The following is a 27,982-nucleotide window of genomic DNA, read 5'->3' as shown; positions in this document are numbered from 1 at the left end:
GTTCACCATAGACATGTTGTACAGCAGATTGGAGTGAAGTTCTGTACTTCAACTATCTATTTATCTATCTATCTATCTACCTGTCTATTTATCTATCAATTCAATTCAATCAGCTTTATTGGCATTAACAGAAATATTTTACTAAATATTTACATACATATTACAATTCATATTCAGTAGGCTACGGTACAATATAGTTTTATACAATTAGATATAAATCCATGCATGTTCGGATGTTATAGTGAGTATCTATCTATCTATCTGTCTGTCTGTATCTATCTATCTGTCTGTATCTATCTATCTCTATCTATCTATCTATCTATCTGTCTGTCTGTATCTATCTATCTATCTGTCTGTATCTATCTATCTCTATCTATCTATCTATCTGTCTGTCTGTCCATCTATCCATCTATCTATATCTATTTGTCTGTCTGTCTGTCCGTCCATCCATCCATCTATCTATCGTTCTATCTGTCTATCTATCTATCTATCCATCCATCTATCTATCCATCTATCTATCTATCGTTCTATCTATCTATCTATCTATCTATCTATCTATCTATCTATCTATCTATCTATCTATCTATCTATCCATCCATCCATCCATCCATTATTCCATCTATCTATCTATCTATCCCTCTCTCTCTCTGTAGAGGTGCAGTACCAGCTGTGTCCTGTAGAGGTGCAGTACCAGCTGTGTCCTGTGGTGTCGCTGCTGAGCTGTGATTGGACCGTAGAAGAAGAGGCCTGGCTGTGTTTCCGGTCAGTGTGTGATGACGCTCCACTGAGAGAAGAGAGAGTTAGCCGTAGACAGATACACAGTTAACGCTGTTAGCGGTAGTTTCATCCAGCTAGAAGCTCCAACTACAGATAAACCACAGGTAAACTACCGCTGCTACTGTCTCTTCTGTTCTCTAACTAACTAACCCTAACGGAGCTAACGGGGCTAGCTGCTAACGGAGCTGCTACTGTCTGTTCTGTTTACTAACTAACTAACTAACCCTACCAGAGCTAACGGGGCTAGCTGCTAGCCTGCTGCTACTGTCTGTTATGTTCACTAACTAACTAACCAACACTAACGGAGCTAACGGGGCTAGCTGCTAACCTGCTGCTACTGTCTGTTGTGTTCACTAACTAACTAACTAACTAACCCTACCAGCTAACGGGGCTAGCTGCTAACGGAGCTGCTGCTACTGTCTGTTATGTTCACTAACTAACTAACCAACACTAACGGAGCTAACGGGGCTAGCTGCTAGCCTGCTGCTGCTGTCTGTTATGTTCACTAACTAACTAACTAACTAACTAACCAACACTAACGGAGCTAACGGGGCTAGCTGCTAACCTGCTGCTGTTACCATAGGGAGCTAACGGAGGTGCTGCTAACCTGCTGCTGCTGTCTGTTCTGTTTACTAACTAACTAACACTAACGGGGCTAGCTGCTAACGGAGCTGCTAACCTGCTGCTGTTACCATAGGGAGCTAACGCATAGATATCTATGGAGCTATCGGAGCTAGCTGCTAACCTGCTGCTGCTGCCATAGGGAGTTGCTGGAGCTAACGGCTAGGCTACATGCTAAGCTAACTGCCGTGTCGTAAACAGCTGATCATCAGGGATCGATCAGCTGACCAGGTATCGATCAGTATTCAGTTATTATCGATCTGTTAGTGACCAGAGGGCGGGGTCAGCGGGGTAAAAACACCGTGACGTCAGCGCAGACCTGATCAGGACACACACATAAACACACACACACACACACACACACACACACACACACACACTCTGATCAGTTCACAGCTGTTTCACCGATGATCAATAATCCGACGACGATCGATCATTGGTTCGTTTTATGTGACGTAAACGGTGAAAACGGAGCATGACGCAACGGGTTGTGTTGATTTCTCTAGTCACGTGTCTAAACCTAAACCCAGCTGTTGCCAGGGGAACGATACCCATGGACAGATAGACAGATAGATAGATAGATAGATAGATAGATATACTATAGATAGATAGATAGATAGATAGATAGATAGATAGATAGATAGATAGATAGATAGATATACTATAGATAGATAGATAGATAGATAGATAGATAGATAGATAGATATACTATAGATAGATAGATAGATAGATAGATAGATAGATATACTATAGATAGATAGATAGATAGATAGATAGATAGATAGATAGATAGATATACTATAGATAGATAGATAGATAGATAGATAGATAGATAGATAGATAGATATACTATAGATAGATAGATAGATAGATATACTATAGATAGATAGACAGACAGACAGACAGACAGACAGATAGGTAGGTTAATCTACCTGGTGATTGGTCACTACAGAATTAAATGTCTCATTGACGTCATCAGGCTGTAAAAGTCTCAGTTCTTCATAAACGATGAAGTCCAGGTGAACAGATGTTATTGATCTAAACTGATTGGTTGATTCTCAGTCTGATGGTTGTTCTCTCCAAAACATGTCAGCATCATTTCATTCTATCAGTCGTCACATGAACAACCGTCTGTTCAACCGGCTACATGTCATCTTCCTTGTTTTTGTTCATTTGTTTAGCTATATTACAGTGTATGATGCGATAACATTACATACAAAGTCAATGTACAGACGCGAATGAAGCGAACAGGCGAATTTCGCGTGTTCGCTTCATCAAAATATTGAACTCATGCAAAATATTTGTGCGAATGCCGCAAGTAAAAACAAATATTCCAGTGGGCAAACTCGAGCGAGTAGAGCGAGGCGAACACGCCCTAACAATGGTTCCATGAGTGTGATGTTAAACCTCGGAGGCTCTTACTGTAAAATCCTTGTTTTTATTTCAGTTTTCTACACAGTTGTATTCTGTATCTAGACAATAACACTGGTCCAGTAACTCTAGTGAATGAAGCTCTGGGCTCAGACTGAGGAGACATGATGTTTCTCCGAATGATAATAATAATAACACAACGTTACCACACAGAGTTGTTTTAGAGGTAAATTCATGTAAAACCACTGATGCACGTTGCCTTCAGGGACAGTTTTTCATCATCAGTCTCTGTATTTCCCTCTAAAACAACTCTGTGTGGTAACGTTGTGTTATTATCTCATAGCGTGGTGAATGTGCAGCTCACAACTTGTCCACCAGAGCGTTGTGGAGTTGTTGGATTGTGTATTTGATGAGTTTGATGAGGGAAACCAAGAAATCCCATAATGAGCCTCCGTAGCGTAGCTCTGAGCAGCTCACGGCTCTGCTCTGCCGTTCTAAAAATAGCTTGCACCGACAATTAAAGGTAACGAACCTACTGCTATGACTATAGGGATTATGGCAATGGGCCAGTTTGACTAAATGTTGAACTATCCCTTTAAAGGACTGTTTGTATGTGATGATTGATTGATTGTCTCTCTGTCTTCTCCAACAGGAAGTGCGAGGTCTGGCCCCGCCCCCTGTCCCTCACTGAGCTCCGTCGGGGGGTTTCCCTCCACACACACTCTCTGTTGTAACACACACACACAGTGAGTCTCACACACACACACACACACACACACATTAAACAGCTGGTGATGCGTTCACTGACCTCTGACCTCTGTCCCCTGTCTGTCCCGTCAGGCCGTCGCCATGGTGCTGGCCGACCTGGGGAGGAAGATCACCTCGGCGCTGAGGTCGCTCAGCAACGCCACCATCATCAATGAGGAGGTGAGGACACGTGTGTGTGTTGCTGTACCTAACTGTGTGTTCACACCAGAAGCTTCCAAAGCGTCAAAACGCCGGAAATCAATTCATTTTCAATGAGAGCCGGCGACACTGAGCGACCAAAGCGTCAACAGGCGTCGCCGCGCTTCCAAAGCTTCACCAGACGAGAAGCTGAACCATGGTTAAAGCAGATATCAGTGGAATGTTTTTGTTAATATAAGTCCTAAATAGTCCTATTTTCCGTCAGCAATCACTTACATGAAGTATTTCAGCCTAAACACGAGTCTCTCCGTCACTCTGCTCTGCTGTAACCCGAGGAGAAAATTTTCCTTGTGGGATACAAGTGTTATCCAATGAGGGGAGAGAACGGCATGAAGGGCTGTGTGTGCAGCCAAGGGATGCGCGTGAATGTGGTGACGTAGCACGAGGACCAATTGATGCCTGACAAGGGCGGGGGCTGCTAACTCATGGTGCGTTCAAGGAAACTCGTACTTTGTGTTTTTCCTTCCTGTGAAGTCATACCAGTTCGATCTGGTACGAGTTCACGGGTCGGAAGTTACGAGTGGCCGTTATAGGGAACTTTCACAGACAACAGGACGGTAAAAACACGAGCTACGGGTTACCTGGAACGCTACCAAGTCGTAGTTGTGACTTGAAGCTGTAACTTACGGTTTCAAAAGCCTGCCTTGAACACAGCATTAGCCGAAACGGCCGTGCCCCTGATATCTGCTTTAACTTTAGGGTAATTAGCTATGACGCGGTTCAGCAGCAGCCTGTCAGAACAGAGATGTCCGTCGGCTCCTTTTTTTCTTTTTTTTGTATTTCGGCTCTCCAATGACCAGCGCGATCGAACTTTGACGTCAGTCACGTGACGAGCGACCAAAGCGGCTGAAAATATTTGCCGTTTTGGAAGCTGTCTTGTCTGAAGCACAGCCTCAAGCGTTTTTGACGCTTTGGAAGCTTTTGGTGTGAACGCACAGTGAGAGTGGACAGGGAATGTCTTACTAACAGCTGTGTGTGTGTCTGTGTGTGTCTCTCTCTGTGTGTCTCTCCAGGTGCTGAACGCCATGCTGAAGGAGGTGTGTGCTGCTCTGCTGGAGGCCGACGTCAACATCAAGCTGGTCAAACAGCTCAGAGAGAACGTCAAGTAAGTCCTGGTCTGAAACCTCAACCTGAACCGGTCCGGTCTGGTCCGGTCTGGTCTGGTCTGGTCCGGTCTGGTCCGGTCCGGTCTGGTCCGGTCTGGTCCGGTCTGGTCTGGTCTGGTCTGGTCCGGTCTGGTCTTTTACTTTATTAGTTTATTTGAATGAGACGTCACATTAATGGACAAAAACATGTAAATGTACCAGATTCTAGCAGGATGCTAGTTTCTGTCCAGAGTCCCATTAACATACAAACAGTTCAACAACAGTAGCTACACATTACACATAACAATGTAGACAACACAAAAAGACAAAAAGGTAACTATGACGATGCAGAACGTATTGTCAAACCCAGTCCACAGGTAGGAGGGGTCATGAGAGTTTAGTTCTGGGAGATGAAGTGCAGAAGTTCTGAGTTAGAGAGACGAGTCCAGCAGAGACTCAGACCCGGTCCACACCTATACAGGTTTAATTAGTGATGTCACCATCACCTGTTCCCCTGCTTTAATTAAACGCCACAATTATCTAATCCTTAAGGTTCCTAAATATTACTTTATATACTGTATATTTATATATATATTTATTCTAAATATTAGTTTATATACTGTATATTTATATACTTTACAAAACACATGACGACCAAATCAACGGTTCACGGCGCCACACACGGGCGACTTCTGGAAAACGATGACGTGTTCACGGGAAAGTTTTTCAAAACGATCAAGAAAAAGATCGTTTTGTTTTGGGTGAATCTCCGTTTCCATGGAGACGAGGCCTCAGCTGTGTGTGTGTGTCTGTAGCCATGTTTCCATCCAAAGTGATTCGAATTACTGGGAAATGCGCATTAAAAGAAATTCGAATCATGTGTGTTTCCATCTACGGACTTTGCATCCCCCCCCTCCCGGACGGACGGACTGATTTGAACACATTAGCGCGACCCGTGTGTGTAGAGAGAGAGAGAGAGAGAGAGAGAGAGAGAGAGTTGCGCCGCCCCAGACTTTATTAATGATAAACGCTGGATTCGCTGGTTGATAAGTTTGGTTTTTACTGAGGAGGAACTATGCAGAACTGTGCAGTAACATCATTATGAAGGTGTGTGGGGGCTTTTATTTTGCCGTGGCGATGCGCCACAATTAATTAATTGTTGTGTGACAGCGGAAACCCTGATGTTGTCTTGTGAGTGAACTGCAAACACGGGAGTAGACGGGGTGAAAGTGGCTACGTCACACTTGATTCGCATACAGCTGTTTCCATCCCATTCGAATCAACCAAAACCCGGCCATAGCGAGCGTATTTCATTTTGTGCGAATCAGAGGATTTTAATGCGAATCACAGCGTTTCCATCATCATTTTCCGATGCGATACATCTAGATGAATCTAAACAGCTGATGGAAACGCACCTTGTGTGTGTGTGTGTGTGTGTGTGTGTGTGTGTGTGCGTGCAGGGCGGCCATCGATCTGGAGGAGATGGCGTCGGGTCTGAACAAGAGGAGGATGATCCAACACGCCGTCTTCAAGGAGCTGGTCAAGGTTAGACCATAGCTAGTTATCAGTTATCATAAAAGAGTAAATAGCCAAGGTTTTTACAGACATTACAGGATTCTTTATAGAGCAGTGTGTCACAGAAAGTGGCCCAGGCCGACGGCGGCAGGTACGGGCATGCAACAAGCAGAACACTGAGGAAAAGGGTTAAATAGTTCAATAGTAGGGAAGCAGCTGCAAGAATCTGTAACAAGGTGTGAGATGGCGTCTTTGAAGGCCGGGATGGAGATGAAGTTATCCAGTTTAAGGTGTTTTTGTAATGTATTCCAGCAGCTGACTGGAACCCACCAATAACCGATCAATAACTCTGTGTGTGTGTGTCTGTGTGTGTGTGTGTGTGTGTGTGTGTCTCTGTGTGTGTCTCTGTGTGTGTGTGTGTCTCTCTGTGTGTGTAGCTGGTGGACCCGGGGGTCAAGGCCTGGACCCCCACCAAAGGGAAGAACAACGTCATCATGTTCGTCGGTCTCCAAGGCAGCGGGAAAACCACCACCTGCTCCAAGGTGACTGGCCACGCCCCCTCATTAGCATAACTACTATTATTATTATTACTATTAATATTAATGATCTTGATCTTATTGATCTCTGTCTGCTGCAGCTGGCCTACTACTACCAGAGGAAAGGATGGAAGACCTGTCTGATCTGTGCCGACACCTTCAGAGCAGGTAACTCTGTCTTTTTACTCCCTTCGTTCTTTCTTTCTTTCTTTCTTTCTTTCTACCCCCTTTCTCTGTCTTTTTACTCCTTTCTCTCTTTCGTTCTTTCTTTCTTTCTTTCTACCCCTCTCTGTCTTTTTCTTTCTTTCTTTCTTTCTTTCTTTCTTTCTTTCTTTCTTTCTTTCTTTCTTTCTTTCTACCCCTCTCTGTCTTTTTCTTTCTTCCTTTCTTTCTTTCTTTCTTTCTTTCTTTCTTTCTTTCTTTCTACCCCTCTCTGTCTTTTTCTTTCTTCCTTTCTGTCTTTCTTTTTTTCTTTCTTTCTGTCTTTCCAACCCCTTTCTCTGTCTTTTTACTCCCTTCGTTCCTTCTTTCTTTCTTTCTTTCTTTCTTTCTTTCTTTCTTTCTTTCTTTCTTTCTACCCCTCTCTGTCTTTTTCTTTCTTTCTTTCTTTCTTTCTTTCTTTCTTTCTTTCTTTCTTTCTACCCCTCTCTGTCTTTTTCTTTCTTTCTTTCTTTCTTTCTTTCTTTCTTTCTTTCTTTCTGTCTTTCTTTCTACCCCCTTTCTCTGTCTTTTTACCCCTTTCTTTCTTTCTTTCTTTCTTTCTTTCTTTCTTTCTTTCTTTCTTTCTTTCTGTCTTTCTTTCTACCCCCTTTCTCTGTCTTTTTACCCCTTTCTTTCTTTCTTTCTTTCTTTCTTTCTTTCTTTCTATCTTTCTTTCTTTCTACCCCTCTCTGCCTTTCCTTTCTTTCTTTCTTTCTTTCTTTCTTTCTTTCTTTCTTTCTTTCTTTCTTTCTTTCTTTCTTTCTTTCTTTCTACCCCTCTCTGTCTTTTTCTTTCTTTCTTTCTTTCTTTCTACCCCCTTCTCTGTCTTTTTACCCCTTTCTTTCTTTCTTTCTTTCTTTCTTTCTTTCTTTCTACCCCTCTCTCTCTCTGTCTTTTTCTTTCTTCCTTTCTTTCTTTCTGTCTTTCTACCCCTCTCTCTGTCTTTTTCTTTCTTTAACTGACTTATAATCCTCCTCCTCCTTTTCCTTCAGGTGCCTTCGATCAGCTCAAACAAAACGCCACCAAAGCCAGAATCCCGTTTTACGGCAGGTGAGAGAGAGAAACACACACACACAGACACACACACACCCCATACACCCTGCTGCCATGGTAACGGTGTGATGATACGGTACACAGCTACACGGAGATGGACCCGGTGGTGATCGCGGCCGAGGGCGTGGACAAGTTCAAAGGAGAGAACTTTGAGATCATCATCGTGGACACGAGCGGCCGCCACAAGCAGGAAGACTCTCTGTTCGAGGAGATGCTGCAGGTGTCCAACGCCGTGGTGAGTACCTGAACGCACCGTTACAGGTGTCCAACGCCGTGGTGAGTACCTGAACGCACCGCCACACCGCCGGTGTTATGCCGAGAAGTGCCTGCTTGCCGAGATCTGCACACCGCACAACAAATGTGGAACTGGATCATTCATTACAGGGACGGGGATGCAGTGTTCGGCACAGCAGTTTTTGGACCTGCGGAGATTTGCATCCCCTGACTGTTTTAGCCAAATACACTGCTACACAATTCATGTTCATACACTATATTACCAAAAGTATTCGCTCACCCATTCAAATGATCAGAATCAGGTGTCCTAATCACTTGGCCTTTGGTGGAGGAGGAATTATGGTATGGGGTTGTTTTTCAGGAGCTGGGCTTGGCCCCTTAGTTCCAGTGAAAGGAACTTTGAATGCTTCAGGATACCAAAACATTTTGGACGATTCCATGCTCCCAACCTTGTGGGAACAGTTTGGAGCGGGCCCCTTCCTCTTCCAACATGACTGTGCACCAGTGCACAAAGCAAGGTCCATAAAGACGTGGATGACAGAGTCTGGTGTGGATGAACTTGACTGGCCTGCACAGAGTCCTGACCTGAACCCGATAGAACACCTTTGGGATGAATTAGAGCGGAGACTGAGAGCCAGGCCTTCTCGACCAACATCAGTGTGTGACCTCACCAATGCGCTTTTGGAAGAATGGTCAAAAATTCCTATAAACACTCTCCTCAACCTTGTGGACAGTCTTCCCAGAAGAGTTGAAGCTGTAATAGCTGCAAAAGGTGGACCGACATCATATTGAATTCTATGAGTTAGGAATGGGATGGCACTTCAGTTCATAGAATGAGTAAAGGCAGGTGAGCGAATACTTTTGGTAATATAGTGTATGCATAAACACCCTAAATACAATGGGTCTCATTCATGAAACGTGAGCAGCACGGATTTGTGTGTAAACCCTGAGCAGCGCAAATTTACGTGGATTTCCGCATTCATCAATCTTTTAGTAGTGCTGATTTTTTCGTAGCTACTCACAAAATCTACACCTGCTCCGGACTGTGTGTAGCGCTTGTGTAAATGTAGGAATGCAAATAAATACTGCTTGTCACTGTTGGAAATTACAATTTTAATCCATATTACTCTCTCTCATGTTCAAAATATGCCAACACCTTTGAAACACGTAATTTAAACATGACAAACAATTAGAAATATTTGGAGAGAGAGACGTTTTAGGGATCAGACACGCACAAACACGTCAAGGCTCTATCTAATGATGATGATAATCTGATATAAAACCGGAAAAAACTTTTTTGTGTTGCTAAACGCTCAGTGGACGCACACTTCACCCTGCGCAGCAGCGCAGTCAGCACCGGTTTGGATGAAGCTGTGACAGACGGCTGGTGCTTCTGTAACAATATAACCTGCCTATATAACTTCATGTGTTGATACAACCATGCTCCTCTACAGCTGAGGCTGTGAAGAGCCTCCTCCTCCCGTCGCTGCTGTAGCTCTGGAGTTGTGTGTATTTTATTTATTTTCAGGTTTCATATCGAACTATTCTGGCTTTACTTCTTAAACGGTTCTTTAATAAACCAAGGATAGGCCTACTTAATTCACTAAATCTGTTTCTTCCCTCCAGCCTTTGACCTGTCCCAGTCACACCACTACTAACAGAAGAGAATTAAATATTTTTTCTGGACTCCACTTCACCCAAAATGACTTCGATCCGTGATCTCTCTTTTTTTCTCTCTCCCTCTTTCCTCGTTTGCGTCATGGCCGCAGGTGAGCAGGATGCACCTACCTCCTAATATGGTGGTCAGGATCTCCTTATATGGCTATTCATGTATGGAGATCTATGCTAATTGCTGATCACCGGGGGCGTGTTGTTAGTTTACGATGGGTTGGCATTCATGATCTTACACACGTGTTTACGATCAAATCTGAGTTTCCCGCACCGTTCATGAATCCGGAGTAGAGTTTTAGTAGAGTGAGCTTTTATGTGCAAATCTACACACAGATTTACTCACGTTTCATGAATGAGACCCATTGTACGGTTTAGGTGTTTATACATATAAACATGCATTTCATACATGTAGCAAGTAGTGTAACTGGCTAAAACAGTCAGGGAATGCAAATCTCGGCAGGTCCAAAAACTGCTATGCAGAATACTGCATCCCCGTCCCCGTGATGAATGATCCAGTTCCACATTTTCTGTGCGCCGCGCCCACACGCTCCCCGCTCTCCGCTGAGCCCTGTCCTCCTCATGTCTCCGTAGCAACCAGACAACATCGTGTACGTGATGGACGCGTCCATCGGCCAGGCCTGCGAGTCCCAGGCCAAAGCCTTCAAGGACAAAGTGGACGTCGCCTCGGTGATCGTCACCAAGCTGGACGGACACGCCAAGGGGGGCGGAGCTCTGAGCGCGTGAGTCTCACTCTGTCTGCTGCTGCACTGTCCATTATACAGTTACAACAGTTAGTTCTGACCGAGTCATTTGATTGGACAAGAGACAGTGACAATGGTGCAAAGTATCATTTTATTTTATTTTAATGTTTATTTAACAGGGACGATACATACAGGTAATACTCAGAAAATTAGAATATCGTGAAAAAGTTCATTCATTTAAGTAATTCAACTTAAAAGGTGAAATGAATATATTATTTAGACTCATAACAGGCATTGCAAGATATTTCAAGCTTTTATTTGTTAGAATTTTGATTATTATGGCTTACAGCTTATGAAAACCCCAAAATCAGAATTAGAATATCGTGAAAAAGTTCAATGTTGTAGCTCAAATTGTCACAGCCTCGTCAGCCAATTAATCCAAAACACCTGCAAAGGGTTCCTGAGCCTTTAAAAGCTCTCTGTCTGGTTCAGTACAGTTCGCAATCATGGGGAAGTGAATGAACTTTTTCACGATATTCTAATTTTCTGAGTATTACCTGTACAACATTGCCACAAAGAATGAAAAATGCGATGCAGACAAGACGTCTAGCTGCAGCTAATGGTCTTTGTCCCTGGTCAGGCTAAAGAAGGATAAAAGATACTGAATACCGTTACAATAAGTGCAATAATACAAATACAGTGAATAATACAGTGAATAGTTATCATGAATAAATAAACACAGCTACAAAATTTAGATTAAGAAATTGCACAGATTAAATACATTAAACGTTAGTAAAATGCTGTATTGACAGTGACTTGAGAGAAGTTAATGTTCACATTTCTGCTGCTGCTTAAGCCGATGTTTATCATTCGTGTCACCTCAGCTAGCCAGAGAAATCAAGCGAGATGGTGAAAAGCCAAGGACTATTACCAAGGCTCTTTTCTGACAAGCTGAGGTGACACGACTGACTTTTCACCGTATCCTTTGAGCGTTTTCACTGTGTTAAATCGTTGGTACTTGGTACGTTGATGATACTTTGCACCATCGACACTGGCACCTTCTTGTATCATTTTCCTTCCTTTTTTTGGCATTTCCAATATGTCCTCACTGAGATCTCTGGTCTTTGCCATAGCAAGTCTTGCGTTGACATGAAAATGACTGAAATGTCACAAGTCGGTCAACTTTTATAGTCAGAAAACTGGTAAAAAAAAAAAAAAAAAAAACAACTCCCAGGAACACTGAAAATAATTGTTAACACTTTAGACCCTTAAAGAGAATGGTTTGTTCCAACATCCTATGGACTTTTGTCTTGGTATCACTGGGGTATGAATCATTTTGGACATGGTGGTTTTTGTTAGAATAAACACCTTTAACAATGTAACTTTACTTAAATAAACTGGTCATGGCTGCAGACTTTCCCTCATGTCCTATTCATGTCAAATCTGAGTTGAAATACAAAATTAAGAAATTCCCTGTATTTGCCAGAGGTATGAATCATTTTGCGGACGGACTGTAACAGCACTCCCTCTGTGTGATGTTGCTTCAATATAGTATATATTTTTTTAACAATATTTTTTATTGAAATTTCAAATGCATTTCAAACTCAACATTGAATGTACAAAAATTTTCACCCATACCCCTCGAACAGACAAAAAAATAAAATAAAAAAGCAAATGGACTGTGACATCAGACAAAAATAAATAAATAAAATACAATACAATAAAATAAAAGGCAGGATCATTTCATAACCTGTTATTCAGACAGTGTTATCTGTTTCATTGGTCAGTGTTGTTTAAATAATAACATTGATGGGAAAATAAAAATAAAAATCCTCTTCCTCCTGCAGCGTGGCGGCCACCAGGAGTCCCATCATCTTCATCGGGACGGGAGAACACATCGACGACTTCGAGCCCTTCAAGACTCAGCCCTTCATCAGCAAACTGCTCGGTAATATCGCCCGCGGCGACCGCAGACGGACCGACGTGGATGCTGCCGAGTGTTTCCATGGAAACGGTGACTAACTCCCTCCTCTTCTCTCCGTCAGGGATGGGCGACATCGAGGGGCTGATCGACAGAGTCAACGAGCTCAAACTGGACGACAACGAGGAGCTCATCGACAAACTCAAACACGGTGAGACAACCATCACATGCTGCAGCGTTCAGAGGGATTATTATGGGATGGAGCTGCTCCACACAGACACGTCAATAACCTTGAAGTGGAGCTCAGACCAGATGTTGACGTGTTGGACCAGGCTCCACTCTGTGCAGACCTGTGGTTATAAACAGGAAGCAGCATATTTACTCACACTGGTTCATAGTGATGATTGAATGATAAAGTAATCTGCCCACAGGTGTAATCAGATTACTTTATCATTCAATCATCACTAGGGCTGTCAGTTTTTAGAAAAATGAGGTTCGAACGATTACCCCCCCCCCCCCCCCCCCGCACCGGTGTTTTATTTTGAAAACTGACCGGATACTCTCGTTGTTTCATGTTTGACTTCCTGCCCAGCTTGACGCGATTGCTCGCGGCTCTCACACAAAATAGACCAGACGCTGCAGGGCGCGAGCCGGCCGCGGAGCTGCACGCCGCGACACCACACCAGCGGTTAATATGGGCACAGAAAGTAAACTGGCTCCGCTTCTCGGCTGTTCGCGGCCCTTCCGCGTCCGGTGGACGTTCCGCGGCGCTATGCAGGCACCGGGCTGCAGCCAAAGACGGTAAATAGAGAATCTTTGCTGCAGCCTGCATATCGAGCAGCTCATTACTCAGGGATGCAAACAGCGCGCCGAAAAGCGAAACTCGCTTTTTTCATGACCAATTAGGTGACTTGTGTGAATCGTTCAGATCCGAAGGCAAGGCAAGGCAAGGCAATTTTATTTGTATAGCCCGTTTTTACAAACAGTTTGTCTCAAAGGGCTTTACATGGCATCGTAACAACATCCTCTGTCCTTAGACCCTCACATCGACTGAGGAAAAACTCCATGGAAAACCCTTTTAACAGGGAAAAATCGGAGAAACCTCAGGGTGAGCAACAGAGGAGGGATCCCTCACCCAGGACGGACAGACGTGCAATAGATGTTGTTACAGACAAGAAAACAGTTTACAGTTTGTCACAGAATGTGCGAAATATGGAAATGTTAGCAGGAGTTGATGAAGGCAGTCTCTGCTGAGGGGAGGGGGCGGGGGGGGGGCGAAGAGTTTTTGTTTTTGGGAGGGGGGTCTGAGCGTCTCAGCTGGGGTCAGTAAAGTGTTTTTCTAACAGGCTGACAGTGACAATCACGTGAAACTGAGGTGAACTCATTCATGGTCTCTGATTACACTGGTAACAGCCGACCTCCAATGTAGACGCGCGACGTGCGCTCTCATTAAAGCGGCGCGTATCCGCGTGCAGTCGGTGCGACGGCGACGCTGTTTTTTCCCCCTGTGCATGTCTATGGAGCTGTGGCCGTGGACATACACGGTTCCCTATGTTGCTGTGTCAGGCAGGTGTTTCCACGGAGCTCTGCCCCGTTTCAGAGGTGAAGGAAGCCCTGAGTGGAAAGACGTCGCCTCCGCGATGTAGAATGTGTTCAATTAAAGTGAAACTAACACATTATAGAGGCCTATATGTCCATTACACACTGAATGAAACATCCCATGTCTTTATTTATTCAGTTTATTTTAATAGTAAGAATTATGACTAACATTCAGTGAAGACCTAAAATTCAGTATCTCCAAAATTGAAATATTGCAAAGGATTTTTTTTTTTTTAAGCATTTTTAATATAGAAATGTTGGCCTTCTGAAAACTATGTCCATCTATATGCACTCAATACTTGGTTTGGGTTGAACTACTGGAAATTGACTTTTCCGTGATATCGTAATGCAATCATTTGTTAATGCGCACCCCCCCCCCCCCCGACAATTCCTCTCTTTTTTGGTCCTGACCCGTTTGCATCCCTGATTACTGCTCGAATACGAACTTTTCCCCCCACATTCGAACGAATATTCGAATGTCGAATAAAAAGTGACAGCCCTAATCATCACTATGAACCAGTGTGAGTATGTATTCGGATTCGTATTTGAGAAGAAACGGGAAGTGGGCGCACTGACTTCAGTCGAGCTAGTGCTACGCCGAGCTAGCCGGCTAACTTCCGCTTTAGCTCTGGGCTAACTAGAACGGGAATAAGATATTTTAATGGTGCGGCTCTTCTAGACTTTCCAAACGTAATGTGACTGAATGGATCAAACTCTGGTAGAGAAACCAGTCGTTTCGTGGGGTTGTGACACTCAAATAAAATGATCCACCGTTAGAGCTGCTTCAGTTCATCTGCTGACAGGGACCAAAATGTTCTTGACAGAAAGTGGGGTGGGTGGGGGGGTGTTTACCCAGCGTCCAGCGTCCCCGGTGTGTGTCTGGTGTCCATGGTAACGGTCCTGGTGAGGCAGCAGTGCATTGTGGGTAATGTGAGTGCTGTGTCCCTGCAGGCCAGTTCACCCTCAGAGACATGTACGAGCAGTTCCAGAACATCATGAAGATGGGTCCCTTCGGTCAGATCATGGTGAGAACACGCCAACAACACGCTAACAACACGCCAACAACACTTGATGGCAGACTGGTTCATGGGAAGGGAGGACAGGCCGGTCTAACAGTGTGTGTGTGTGTGTGTGTGTGTGTGTAGGGCATGATCCCAGGCTTCGGTACAGACTTCATGAGCAAAGGAAACGAACAGGAGTCGATGTCCAGACTGAAGAAGCTGATGACCATCATGGACAGCATGAACGACCAGGGTAAACAAATTCAACTCCGGCTGTATGTTCCTAACATCTTGCGTCTAAAAGAAGGAATCTGAAGAAGTTTATTTACTTCAACAAGCCGACATGTTTGTAAAACTAGATCTAATTCAAAGTCTGGCGGAGTCGAGACCCAAGTTGACGCTCGGTGTGTTCAGGTGCAGTGGGAAGCTCCCGTTGGTGTCAGAAACACAGGAATATCAACTCTGGACTTGAAGCTTCAAGTAAATAAACTTCTGGTTCATGTTTGAGTCTCCACCTGACGCTGTCTGGTTCCTCCCCCTCCAGAGCTGGACAGTAAGGACGGGGCCAAGCTGTTCAGTAAGCAGCCCAACAGGATTCAGCGAGTGGCTCGGGGCTCCGGCGTCGCCACCAGAGACGTTCAGGAGCTGCTGACTCAGTACACCAAGTTCGCCCAGATGGTCAAGAAGATGGGGGGCATCAAGGGGCTGTTCAAAGGTGAGGGGGGGGCATCAAGGGGCTGTTCAAAGGTGAGGGGGGGGCATCAAGGGGCTGTTCAAAGGTGAGGGGGGGGCATCAAGGGGCTGTTCAAAGGTAAATTGACACTAACTAGACCACAGACCCACTGGACTAAATGTTGAAGCAAACACCAGAAATACATAAATATTTGTTCTGAGACTGTCGATGTACGTTCAGATTACGGCCAATGGCCTGAATTTATGGAATAGTGTAGAGAAATTTCTGGGAAAAAAATGGTACAATTTCTCCCAAAACGTTAAAACATTTCTAGAAAAATTGTCCCAAAATTTTTTTTTTAAAAACAATGGTTTTTTTATCTAGAAAAAGTGGTAAGTTAAAAAAAAAATGTATTAATTAAAAAAAAGGAGGTAAAAATTTCTAAAAATACGTATTGTACGTCATCAATAATCATATTGATTCCTGGTCTGACCTGGACTGTGGCCAGATGTGACCAGATGTGACCAGATGTGGTCACTGTCACAGGATTATTACACTGGTTCAGTTTCATCAGTTTGTTTCCTCACTAGTTGTTTTCATACAACACTCATTAATCTGTAGAGAGAGACAGAGAGGAAGAGGTAAATCCATAGAATAGAATATACAACACCAAACTAAACCATGTCCAAGAGTCTCAGTGAGGATCGTCTCCGCTCCACGCAGCTTCTCCAATAACTTTATTTTGAAAGGACAGACCAGATGTGTTGACGTGTCGGATATAAACTCTGACTCCTCCTTTATGGTTATTATGGGATTGGAACGAGACCTGATGAACCTCCAGTTGTTTCAGGTGTAAAAGCAGAAACCAGATCTGAGACACCTCTGATACCACATGGAGTCGTAGACAACCAGTCACAGCTGGACACCAAGACCTGGAGACCAGAGACAGCACAACTGTCTCTAACTGTCTCTGTGTCTCTGTCTGTCTGTCTTTAATTGTCAATTCAATTAGCTTTATTGGCATGAACAGAGATTTGTTTTTGCCAAAGCGTTTTACGCAGTACTTACATATACAGTATGCACCACAACATTGCAATTCATATTCAGAACAGCACAAAATACACAACAAATATTCATCAACAATATAAATACAAATCTATGCATCTGTGATGTCATACTGAGTCCCTCAGGCTGTCTTTAATGGAGGTGGTCTCTCTATGTTTTTAACTGTTTGTCTCTCCGTCTCTAACTGCCTGATTCTCTCTGTCTGTCTCTCTGTCTGTCTGTGTCCAGGAGGAGACATGTCCAAGAACGTGAACCCGTCTCAAATGGCCAAACTGAACCAGCAGATGGCCAAGATGATGGACCCTCGAGTGCTGCACCACATGGGTGAGGCCACGCCCCTAACGTTAAGGCCACGCCCCTAAACGTTAAGACCACGCCCCTAACGTTAAGACCACGCCCCCTAACGTTAAGGCCACGCCCCCAAACGTTAAGGCCACGCCCCCAAACGTTAACCAATACTCTGACCTAGAGCTCTGTAAAAGAGAGTAAGGACAGCATTGGTCCAATGGCAGCGCCTCCTGGTGGAGGAATATGGGTTTTACAAAAGAACTGACATCTCTGCATTGTTGGTGAATGAGCAGTGTGGTGTTTTCAATAATTTAAGGACATTTATAGATCACCCACGTTAATAGCATCATTGAGGATCCTTTACAGATAAACATTAACACATAAAAAAAGCAGTTTTCTACATGAATGTTTCAATCTACATTTTATAATAAAAAAATATATTATTATTATAAGTATAATCTGATATGACCAAGACACCTAAAAACAAAAACACGGCCGTTTTCATCAGTTTAGCAGCAAGTGGGCAACACACATACATTGGAGTGAATGGGTTTTCTGGGCGCTGTTGCAATACCCATATCCTGCCACTAGGGGGCATGAGGCTTTAACCACGGGAGTCAATGGAGGTGTCCTTACTCTCTTTTACACTGCTCTAGTCTGATGGGTCAGAGACTGATCTGAGTGTTTTAAGCCAGGGACACACCGGGCCTCGTCGGGCGTCGTCGGCAGCTCGTCTGTTTGGTGTGTTCCTCTCCGTCGGCTCTTGTCGGGTCTCGTCGGGGCCGATTGAACATGCTCAGTCGGGACTCGTCGGCCGTCGGGAGAGTAGACTCGTCGGGTACTCTGATTGGCTGTGTGCTAGCTATGGCGATTCTGATTGGCGGTGCCCTAAGCGAATCAGCGCGGTGTGTGGGAGGGACGGAAGTGACCACAGTAAACAAACGGTGTCCTAGCCTGTCCTACAGTAAAAATGGTATACACCAGGCATCACCAAATGGCGGACCTCGGTCCGGACCCGGACCGAGTGATGGTTCGATCCGGACCCGAGACCAATCTCTAATAATAACATTTTTTTCCGACGGGACAGCGGGCTCAGCTATAGGTCAATACGGCAGCTTCACTCAATTGAGCCAATCAGATCGTTTGTTTACCCGGTGCGGCCAGTGCGTCTGAGAGGGACAGAGAAAGGAGACGGAGTGATGACAGCCTTGCTCCAAAATAAAAAAAAGTTGATGCTGAAGTCAAAGGCGAGCCGCTGGGCGTTTGTGGCCGCCGCCGCCGCCTTGGTTAAGCGTGTGTGCGCCGCGTGGGGGCCGTTCAGATGGGTCTCTTGCGCGCACAAGCCCATTACTTTAACTTTTTAAGCGTCGTGGCGGTGTGTTCCTGGCTTAAGGTGGACTGGCTGCTCATTAACCAGCCTCTATGTCTTGTTTTAAGGTGGACCGGCTGCTCACTAACCAGTCTTGTTTTAAGGTGGACTGGCTGCTCACTAACCAGCCTCTGTGTCTTGTTTTAAGGTGGACCGGCTGCTCACTAACCAGTCTTGTTTTAAGGTGGACTGGCTGCTCACTAACCAGCCTCTGTGTCTTGTTTTAAGGTGGACCAGCTGCTCACTAACCAGCCTGTATGTCTTGTTTTAAGGTGGACTGGCTGCTCACTAACCAGCCTCTGTGTCTTGTTTTAAGGTGGACTGGCTGCTCACTAACCAGCCTCTGTGTCTTGTTTTAAGGTGGACCGGCTGCTCACTAACCAGCCTCTGTGTCTTGTTTTAAGGTGGACCGGCTGCTCACTAACCAGCCTCTGTGTCTTGTTTTAAGGTGGACTGGCTGCTCACTAACCAGCCTGTATGTCTTGTTTTAAGGTGGACCAGCTGCTCACTAACCAGTCTTGTTTTAAGGTGGACTGGCTGCTCACTAACCAGTCTTGTTTTAAGGTGGACTGGCTGCTCACTAACCAGCCTCTCTATGTCTTGTTTTAAGGTGGACTGGCTGCTCACTAACCAGTCTTGTTTTAAGGTGGACTGGCTGCTCACTAACCAGCCTCTCTATGTCTTGTTTTAAGGTGGACTGGCTGCTCACTAACCAGCCTCTATGTCTTGTTTTAAGGTGGACTGGCTGCTCACTAACCAGCCTGTGTGTCTTGTTTTAAGGTGGACCAGCTGCTCACTAACCAGTCTTGTTTTAAGGTGGACTGGCTGCTCACTAACCAGTCTTGTTTTAAGGTGGACTGGCTGCTCACTAACCAGCCTCTCTATGTCTTGTTTTAAGGTGGACCGGCTGCTCACTAACCAGCCTCTGTGTCTTGTTTTAAGGTGGACCAGCTGCTCACTAACCAGTCTTGTTTTAAGGTGGACTGGCTGCTCACTAACCAGTCTTGTTTTAAGGTGGACCGGCTGCTCACTAACCAGCCTCTGTGTCTTGTTTTAAGGTGGACTGGCTGCTCACTAACCAGTCTTGTTTTAAGGTGGACTGGCTGCTCACTAACCAGCCTCTCTATGTCTTGTTTTAAGGTGGACCGGCTGCTCACTAACCAGCCTCTGTGTCTTGTTTTAAGGTGGACTGGCTGCTCACTAACCAGTCTTGTTTTAAGGTGGACCGGCTGCTCACTAACCAGCCTCTGTGTCTTGTTTTAAGGTGGACCGGCTGCTCACTAACCAGCCTCTGTGTCTTGTTTTAAGGTGGACCAGCTGCTCACTAACCAGCCTGTATGTCTTGTTTTAAGGTGGACTGGCTGCTCACTAACCAGCCTGTGTGTGTGTTTTAAGGTGGACCGGCTGCTCACTAACCAGCCTCTGTGTCTTGTTTTAAGGTGGACTGGCTGCTCACTAACCAGCCTCTATGTCTTGTTTTAAGGTGGGATGGCGGGCCTCCAGTCCATGATGCGTCAGTTCCAGCAGGGCGCCGCCGGCAACATGAAGGGCATGATGGGATTCAACAACATGTGACCGCCGCCGACCAATCAGCTGCCTTAAAAAACACAGAGAGTTCAGAGTCAAAGCTCCGCCCCCGACAGGTACAGGTACAGGTGGAGGGGGCGGGGCTTAGGGAGAGAAGGGGCGGGGCTTAGAGAGAGGAAGGGGCGGGGCTTAAAGAGAGGAAGGGGCGGGGTTTAAAGAGAGGAAGGGGCGGGGCTTAGAGAGAGGAAGGGGCGGGGCTTAAAGAGAAGAAGCTGCTTGTAGAGACAGGACAGACGTCTCTGCTCGTTAATTTAATTCTGTATAAGATGTTTATTATGTGAGAGGTTTAACGGAGTGGAGTCGGCTCTGATTGGACGAGCCGACGCCACGTCATGATGATGTCATGATGATGATGATGTAATGATGTGTAATGATGAAGATGAAGATGACATTTAGTTAGTGACAGTATTTTTGTCATAATAAACATTTGTATCGCACCATTTTAAACCTGCTGAGTCGTCATTTCACACACACACACACACATCTGTTCCCTTCCTCCATCCTTCCTTTTCCCCCTCCTTCCTTCCCTTCATCCTTCCTTCTTCTTCTTTCCTCTTTTGATCCAATTGACCCAATCTGTTCCCTCCCTCCGTCTTTCTTTCCTTCCCTTTTCCCTTCCTTCTTTCCCTTCCTTCCTTCCTTTAAAGAATCTGTTCCCTCCCTCCATCTTTCCCTTCCTTCTTTCTTCCTTCTTCTTCCTTCCTTGAACAAATCTGTTCCCTCCCTCCATCTTTTTTTCCTTCCTTTTTCCCTTCCTTCTTTCCTCAATCCTTTTTCCCTCCCTTCCTTCCCTTCCTTCTTACTTCTTCCTTCCTTTTTGACCCAATCTGTTCCCTCCCTCCTTCTATCTTTCCTTCCTTCCTCCCATTTTTCCCTCTATCCCTCCTTCTTTCCCTTCTTCCTTCCTTCTTTCCACAATCCTTTCCCCCATCCTTTCTTCCTTCTTCTTCCTTCCTTGAACGAATCTGTTCCCTCCATCCATCTTTTTTTCCTTCCTTTTTCCCTTCCTTCTTTCCTCAATCCTTTTTCCCTCCCTTCCTTCCCTTCGTCCTTACTTCTTCCTTCCTTTTTGACCCAATCTGTTCCCTCCCTCCTTCTATCTTTCCTTCCCCATTCCCTTCCTTCCTCCCATTTTTCCCTCTATCCCTCCTTCTTTCCCTTCTTCCTTCCTTCTTTCCACAATCCTTTCCCCCATCCTTTCTTCCTTCCTTGAACAAATCTGTTCCCTCCCTCCATCTTTTTTTCCTTCCTTTTTCCCTTCCTTCTTTCCTCAATCCTTTTTCCCTCCCTTCCTTCTTACTTCTTCCTTCCTTTTTGACCCAATCTGTTCCCTCCCTCCTTCTATCTTTCCTTCCCTTTTCCCTTCCTTCTTTCCTCCCATTTTTCCCTTTATCCTTCCATCCTTGACCCAGGAGGACAACAAACCTGCTGTGACCTGCTGGTAGTTCAACTACATCATGTTTTGTGCTGCGTCGAGTATTTCAACTACTTTTGGTTCTCTTTTTTTTTTAAATAGTTGAACTTCTCAATTTATAAACTACAATTTTGGCCAAGATCATGAAATCCTTTTTTATATACAGTAGCCTATATATATATATATATAGAAAAAAAAGACTTCTATAATATAACTTTATTTGACCATTATTGTGTTCCAGAACTCTCTCTGAATGATGTCATGACCTGCCGAGCCAGCGCTGCCTCTGATTGGCTGTGGCCGTGACGTTGCTGTCATGGTTTTAAACATGGTTGTTCCAGAGAAACTGAACATTTTCTACTGACTGGTTTAGATTTCTGACTGACCAGCGGCTGTTGGAGCAGGTTTACATTTATGATAGATAGATAGATAGATAGATAGATAGATAGATAGATAGATAGATAGATAGATAAATACATAGATAGATAGATAGATACATACATACATACATACATACATACATACATACATACATACATACATACATACATACATACATACATACATACATACATACATACATACATACATACATACATACATACATACATAGATAGATAGATAGATAGATAGATACGTAGATGGATAGATAGATAGATAAATACATAGATAGATAGATAGATAGATAAATACATAGATAGATACATACATACATACATACATACATACATACATACATACATACATACATACATACATACATACATACATACATACATAGATAGATAGATAGATACTTTATTTATCCTGAAGGAAATTCAGTTTCTCAGCTGCACAATAAACAACATCATTCAACAGTAATAAGACATAAAATAGTTTTTTTTAAAAAGAGTGCATTGAGAATAGAATAAATGAAAAACAACTAATAGCCCATGGTAATGATGAAAATGTAGGAATGCAGTGGAAAGTACAAGTGCATAATAGTATGTGGGACATCATTCATCCCCTCAACTTAGTTTCATATCCACCACATGTTGATGTTTTTAACTCTGAGTTAATGAGCAGAAGCAGCAGAAACTCAGACTGTTGCAGGTCCAGTTGAAGGCTCCTCGTAGCCGTTTCACTGCTCTGCTCTACGAAGACAAAGAGCAGAATCTGTAAAAATACCAAACCGAGAACAACAGCTTTTAGTGTTTTTCATCGTCAGGTTGAAGCATCAAATGATGAACAACTACCAAGTCTAGAATAGATACTGCACGTTGCCTTGGTTTCACAGAGCTTTTTTGGATGGACAGCAAAATAAAAAGCCCAATAACTCTGGAAATTTTAGCAGCACCAATATCACATTCTACCAGATTAAAGAGAATATGCCTTTACACTTTGGTTGGTCAAAGAAAATATTTTTTTTAAATGCAGATACTGCCCTTTGCCTTTGTAGAGCAGAGCAGATGGTCAGATGTCAACATCTGAGCCTGTAGAACTGGTGAGGAGGATTTACATCGGTCAAAGTGAGGGACCGGTCACTTCACGGTTTCCCCAGAAACACTGTGTTGTGTTGTGTTGTTTTCTGACTTTCAGTGTTTTGTTGATCTGCAGTGGGTTGAGCCCTCTGAGCCACCATAGAATTAAAAAAACATGTCAGTTCAGAAGAAACTTTATCCAGTCAGAGGAAAAACAACATTATACTTGATACAGACCATGATCAACTTTATTCCAACAGATCATCACTAACTCTGGCAGCACATGTTTATTTTATAATAAAGAGTTATATTATATATTACATACATATATATATAATATCTGTGCTGCAGCCCCCTCCTACGTCACTGATACTATCGATTATTGATTTGTTTTTAACTTGTGGAAATGTGTTGAAACTTTTCAGTGGGCGCGGCTGCGTCGAAGCTGTTCTCTAGGAGAGAGAGAGAGAGAGGTCTCACTCCGACCACAAACCTGGACCGGGTCTTCTTCCAAACCATCAACTGCACCTTTATGCTGCCACAAGCAAGGACATAACTAATAAGAAAGCTGCCAAAACGTAGCTGCTCTATTCTGGAGAAATGTTCTGTAAGTGACTTGTAACTTTAGGTCTCTGGCTGTTTTTTGCTTTTTGTTGTGTTTTTTTTGTTTGCTTTATTGTCTCTCTTTCTGTTCCCATGGATGTAGTTTATATACTGATGTACGCATAGACATATTGAAAAGTTCATTTGCAAAAGCAGATAAGTGCCATTTTGAAAAAAATGAGCTCTTTACATAGTGTTGTTTTCAATAAAACTTTATTTTTTTTAGATACATCTGTTTTGTTACGTCTCATCTACTTGGTCAAAGCCACTCAACTTTGGTTTGACTGATATCACTTGGTGTAAATAATAATTAAAAATTGTTTTGAAATTTTTTTGAAAACGGAGTTATCTGCTTTTGCAAATGAACTCTTCATATATATATGTCTATGGATGTACGTATGTATGCGATTTCTGTGTCGCACAATTAAAAATAAATAAATCAATAAATAAAAAAGTGAAAAAATAAAACAACAGTGTGTCTGTTTGCGGCTCAGCTGGGTTGTTGGGTTGTGGTGTTGGTGCAGGAATCCCAGGCGGAGTGACACCTCCCTCCCTCTGTCCTCTGGGTTGTTGGGTTGTGGTGTTGGTGCAGGAATCCCAGACGGAGTGACACCTCCCTCCCTCTGTCCTCTGGGTTGTGGTGTTGGTGCAGGAATCCCAGGCGGAGTGACACCTCCCTCCCTCTGTCCTCTGGGTCGTGGTGTTGGTGCAGGAATCCCAGGCGGAGTGACACCTCCCTCCCTCTGTCCTGTCGACGCTCTGAGCTCCGACGTGGCGTCAGGCCGCCGCCATGTTGTTCTGCTGCGTTGTCACAGCGGAGCGGCGCTGACTGGTTCTGGTCCAGAGACCCGGACTCAGTCAGGACTCACACTCACCTGGACTCACCTGGACTCACCTGCAGTCAGTCTGTCAGCTGGACCCTGTGACGTCACCCGGTTCCGCACGTGTCACCTGGACTCTGTGACGTCAGTGACCCGCAGCCCCGGACCCCGCAGCTTCCCAGCGAGCCTCAGGCCCCCCAGGACCAGGACCAGGTCCAGGACCAGGACCAGGACCAGGTCTAGTCCAGGACCAGGTGAGACTCTGACCCACTTACCTGCACGGCTCTGTGTGACGTCATCAGACCGGGTTTTAAACATCAGCTGATGAATGAAATGATGTCATCGATCGGTATTTGGTTTATTGGTATTGGGACCTGAAAGTCCTGCTGGACCTGGTCCTGGTCCTGGTCCTGGTCCTGGTCCTGGTCCTGGTCCTGGTCCTGGTCCTGGTCCTGGTCCTGGTCCTGGTCCTGGTCCTGGTCCTGGTCCTGGTTCTGGTCCTGGTCTCTGGTCCTGGTTCTGGTCCTGGTCCTGGTCCTGGTCCTGGTCCTGGTCCTGGACCTGGACCAGGACCAGGACCAGTCAGTCTGCTTTGTGACGTCACGTGTTGGTTGTTTACCTGTGAATGAAGTATAATTGTGTCCTATGATGAAGTAGTCTGTGGTGTAAATCTACTATGTGATACTCAGATATACTCAGTACAACTAAACTATCTAACTATAGTAAACAGAGTAGTATTAGTACTATCTGTCCATCAGTCTGTGAATCTTCTCCTTCACCAGCTCAGAGTCTCTAGAAGTTTAAATGTGAAGCAACTGGACTTGAAGACGTTTAATGTTCCATCTGACCAGCTGAGTCCGGTCCAACTATCTGGTCTCAGGTCCAGGTCTGGTGAAAACCCTCTTGGAGCTTTTCCACTACACTTCCACGGCTCGGCTCAGCACGGCTCGGCTCAGTAAAGGTGCTTTTAGAGGTTAAAGACCTGGACCTCCAGACCAGATAGTTGGACCGGTCTCAGCTGGTCAGAACATTAAACGTCTTCTAGACTCAGAACCAGGTCCAGTTGCTTCACATTTAAACTTCCTTGAGATAAAGTAAATGTCAGTGGTTCTCAGAGTGTCAAAGTGGGGGGGTTGACAGGGTTCAAGGGTCCACAACTTTTTCTGGACATTTTACCAGTTTTTACTAGAATTTTTTCACTTTTTTAATCATTGTTTTAATTTTTTTTCTTTTCTTTTTTTTAAATTTGCCACTTTTCCTCTCAATTTTTCTGTTCTACTTTTTACTATTTTTTAAAAGAAGTTTTACCCCTTTTTGTATTATTGTTTGCCCCCCTTTTTGAGAAATTTTACCACTTTTCTCTATAATATTTAGAAAAATTTTACCACTTTTTTCATTATTGTTTGACTTTTTTTTTTTTTTTTTAATTTTACCACTTTTCCTGAGAAATTTTTCACAAAAAAAAGCAAAATTTTACCACTTTTTTCTACATTAAAAAAAAAAGTTTTTTGTTTATTTTTTTGTGAGAATTTGTACCACTTTTTTCCCCAGAAATGTCTCTATAATCTACGCCTAATTTAAACGTACATTGATAGTTTGTGTATTTCTGGTGTGTTGTCCAATGGGGGTCCGTGGTCTAGTTTGTGTCAGTTTTGGGTCCTTGATATAAAACAGTTAGAGAACCAGCGTCTATGTGATACAAGTATGAACTCATATGATGAAATAATAATATAAAGAACTGTTTTTGATGAATAGGAAAATAAAACTCTACATCCACAGATGTGAATGGAGCCACAGAAACCAAGTCTTCATCAATTCAAAGTAGAAATTCTAGATGTAAACACTAGAAAAGCTCTAAAACATCTGGACGGTTATAAACTACAAACATCTGTATGGAGTTAAAACACTAACACTTGTCTGTGTATTATAACTAACCCTATATTATATTATATTATATTATATTATATTATATTACAGGGGTGCAAACTTGTCACCTTTCGGCGAAATTCGCCGTTTTGGATCCCAAATTGGTCATTTGTGTGATTCGTGTAAATCCGCAATAAAAAAAATTTTTAGAGCGGGGGGGGGGGGGTCCGGCGAGGCGAGGCGAGGCGAGGCGAGGCAATGCACCTGTCTCTTTAAGGCGCGTGCACCTTATCTGAATGACAACGAGTGGTGGCAGCGCTCCTCTTCTGTCCAGCTATATACACCTGAAGCTTCACTTTTAATACAGACTAACTAACGCGACTTTTTGAGCATGGCGAGTGAAAGAGTCGGAGCTAGAAGATGCGCCAGCAGCGTTGTATAGGTCTGCTGTATGGGACCGCGTGTGTGTGATGATCGCGATCGCGGCCAATTAGCGATTAGCGCGTTTAGCATAATTAGCTCCAGTGTCTCCTTCTTCTCTGGAGGAGGGTCTGGCGAGTGAGACTAGCTCCAGAGCGACCTGTTCAGCAGCAGCAGGAGGAGGAGGAGGTTGACTGACTGTGGCAGGACCTCTGCCTCTGTTTCACTTTATGTTGCTGGTAAATAATGTGGTTGTAAAAGTAGTAGGCTAAAGTTAAATTATTTTGTATGCACTAATTAAAGGGGCAGAGCAAAAGACATTTTAGCTTTTATATTTTATAAGATATATTTTTTGTAAGAACCACAATTAATAAATATAGGTTATATATTTCAGTGAATATCTAATTGTTCTTAGCATTTGTTAGATAACTTTCTTTTCCCAATAAATTAAAACATGTTGGAACTATCAATGTCTCCTCTCTTGCAGCCAGAATCTCACTACTTTTAACCTCAGACTGTCACAATGATGTATCAGATGCCTCATTCTTTCAGTTTTAACCTGAATATACGAGACATGATTGATTTTCCCAACGATCAAAGTATACCAAACCGAACCGAAAACCATGACCACAAAACCGTGAACCGAACCGTTTGCTTGAACATCTTTTAAATACATATTGCCGCTTAATATGTTTTATGTAACCTATGGCATTTTTAAGCTTCATGTGTGTTATTGGACAGAAAGAGCAGCGCTGCCTCGGAGCATAGCCTACGTACAGAAAACACATTTACATCAATAAATAAATGTTTCACAATGAACCAATCAGTCTGTATTACATTTTATTTAGTTTGAAGGCAAGGTTTGCAAGGTTCATCTGATGGACATCAAGGGACAGATTCTCCAAGTTTTGCACAGCTTTTGCTCATGCTAAACCTGCAGGCTGAAGACCCCCTTCACATATTTCAAAACCAAACACAGAGAGACAGATTGTGCAGGTTTAACAGGAGCAAAAGCTGTGCAAACCTGAGTAAATCTGGACCCTAGTCTCATGCTAAAATTGACTGTAAATTCACCTTTAAAGTTGGTTTTTAAAAAAAATTCCCCGGGGGAGCATGCCCCCGGACCCCCCTAGGGGGTCGGTATCTTGTCACCTTTTTTACCCC

At 43.9% G+C, this 27,982-nt stretch overlaps 1 protein-coding gene across 1 annotated transcript; it reads left to right on the top strand.

The window, feature by feature from the left end:
* The first annotated feature begins 740 nt into the window (after positions 1–740).
* Positions 741–20,674, top strand: srp54 (signal recognition particle 54). Its single transcript, XM_085768536.1, has 17 exons — positions 741–881; positions 3,422–3,515; positions 3,610–3,696; positions 4,749–4,840; positions 6,281–6,365; positions 6,773–6,877; positions 6,973–7,039; positions 8,065–8,122; positions 8,210–8,360; positions 10,622–10,770; positions 12,579–12,679; positions 12,777–12,863; positions 15,203–15,276; positions 15,397–15,505; positions 15,797–15,967; positions 17,219–17,314; positions 20,131–20,674. The coding sequence occupies exons 3-17, from the start codon at positions 3,619–3,621 to the stop codon at positions 20,220–20,222; spliced, it is 1,515 nt and encodes a 504-aa protein (XP_085624662.1). The 5' UTR covers positions 741–881; positions 3,422–3,515; positions 3,610–3,618; the 3' UTR covers positions 20,223–20,674.
* Positions 20,675–27,982: the final 7,308 nt, after the last annotated feature.

The sequence above is a fragment of the Trachurus japonicus genome, chromosome 22 (assembly GCF_045865225.1).
Source record: "Trachurus japonicus isolate A0001 chromosome 22, Traja_1.0".
Taxonomy (NCBI): domain Eukaryota; kingdom Metazoa; phylum Chordata; class Actinopteri; order Carangiformes; family Carangidae; genus Trachurus; species Trachurus japonicus.
This window is presented reverse-complemented; position numbering and strand designations above follow the sequence as displayed.

Bases quoted from the DNA above. Each gene is read 5' to 3' on its own strand.
- srp54 (XM_085768536.1), top strand. From the start codon at position 3,619: ATGGTGCTGGCCGACCTGGGGAGGAAGATCACCTCGGCGCTGAGGTCG. The intron at 8,361-10,621 runs GTGAGTACCTGA...ATGTCTCCGTAG, and splicing joins TGCAGGTGTCCAACGCCGTG to CAACCAGACAACATCGTGTA. The intron at 15,968-17,218 runs GTGAGGGGGGGG...GTCTGTGTCCAG, and splicing joins CATCAAGGGGCTGTTCAAAG to GAGGAGACATGTCCAAGAAC.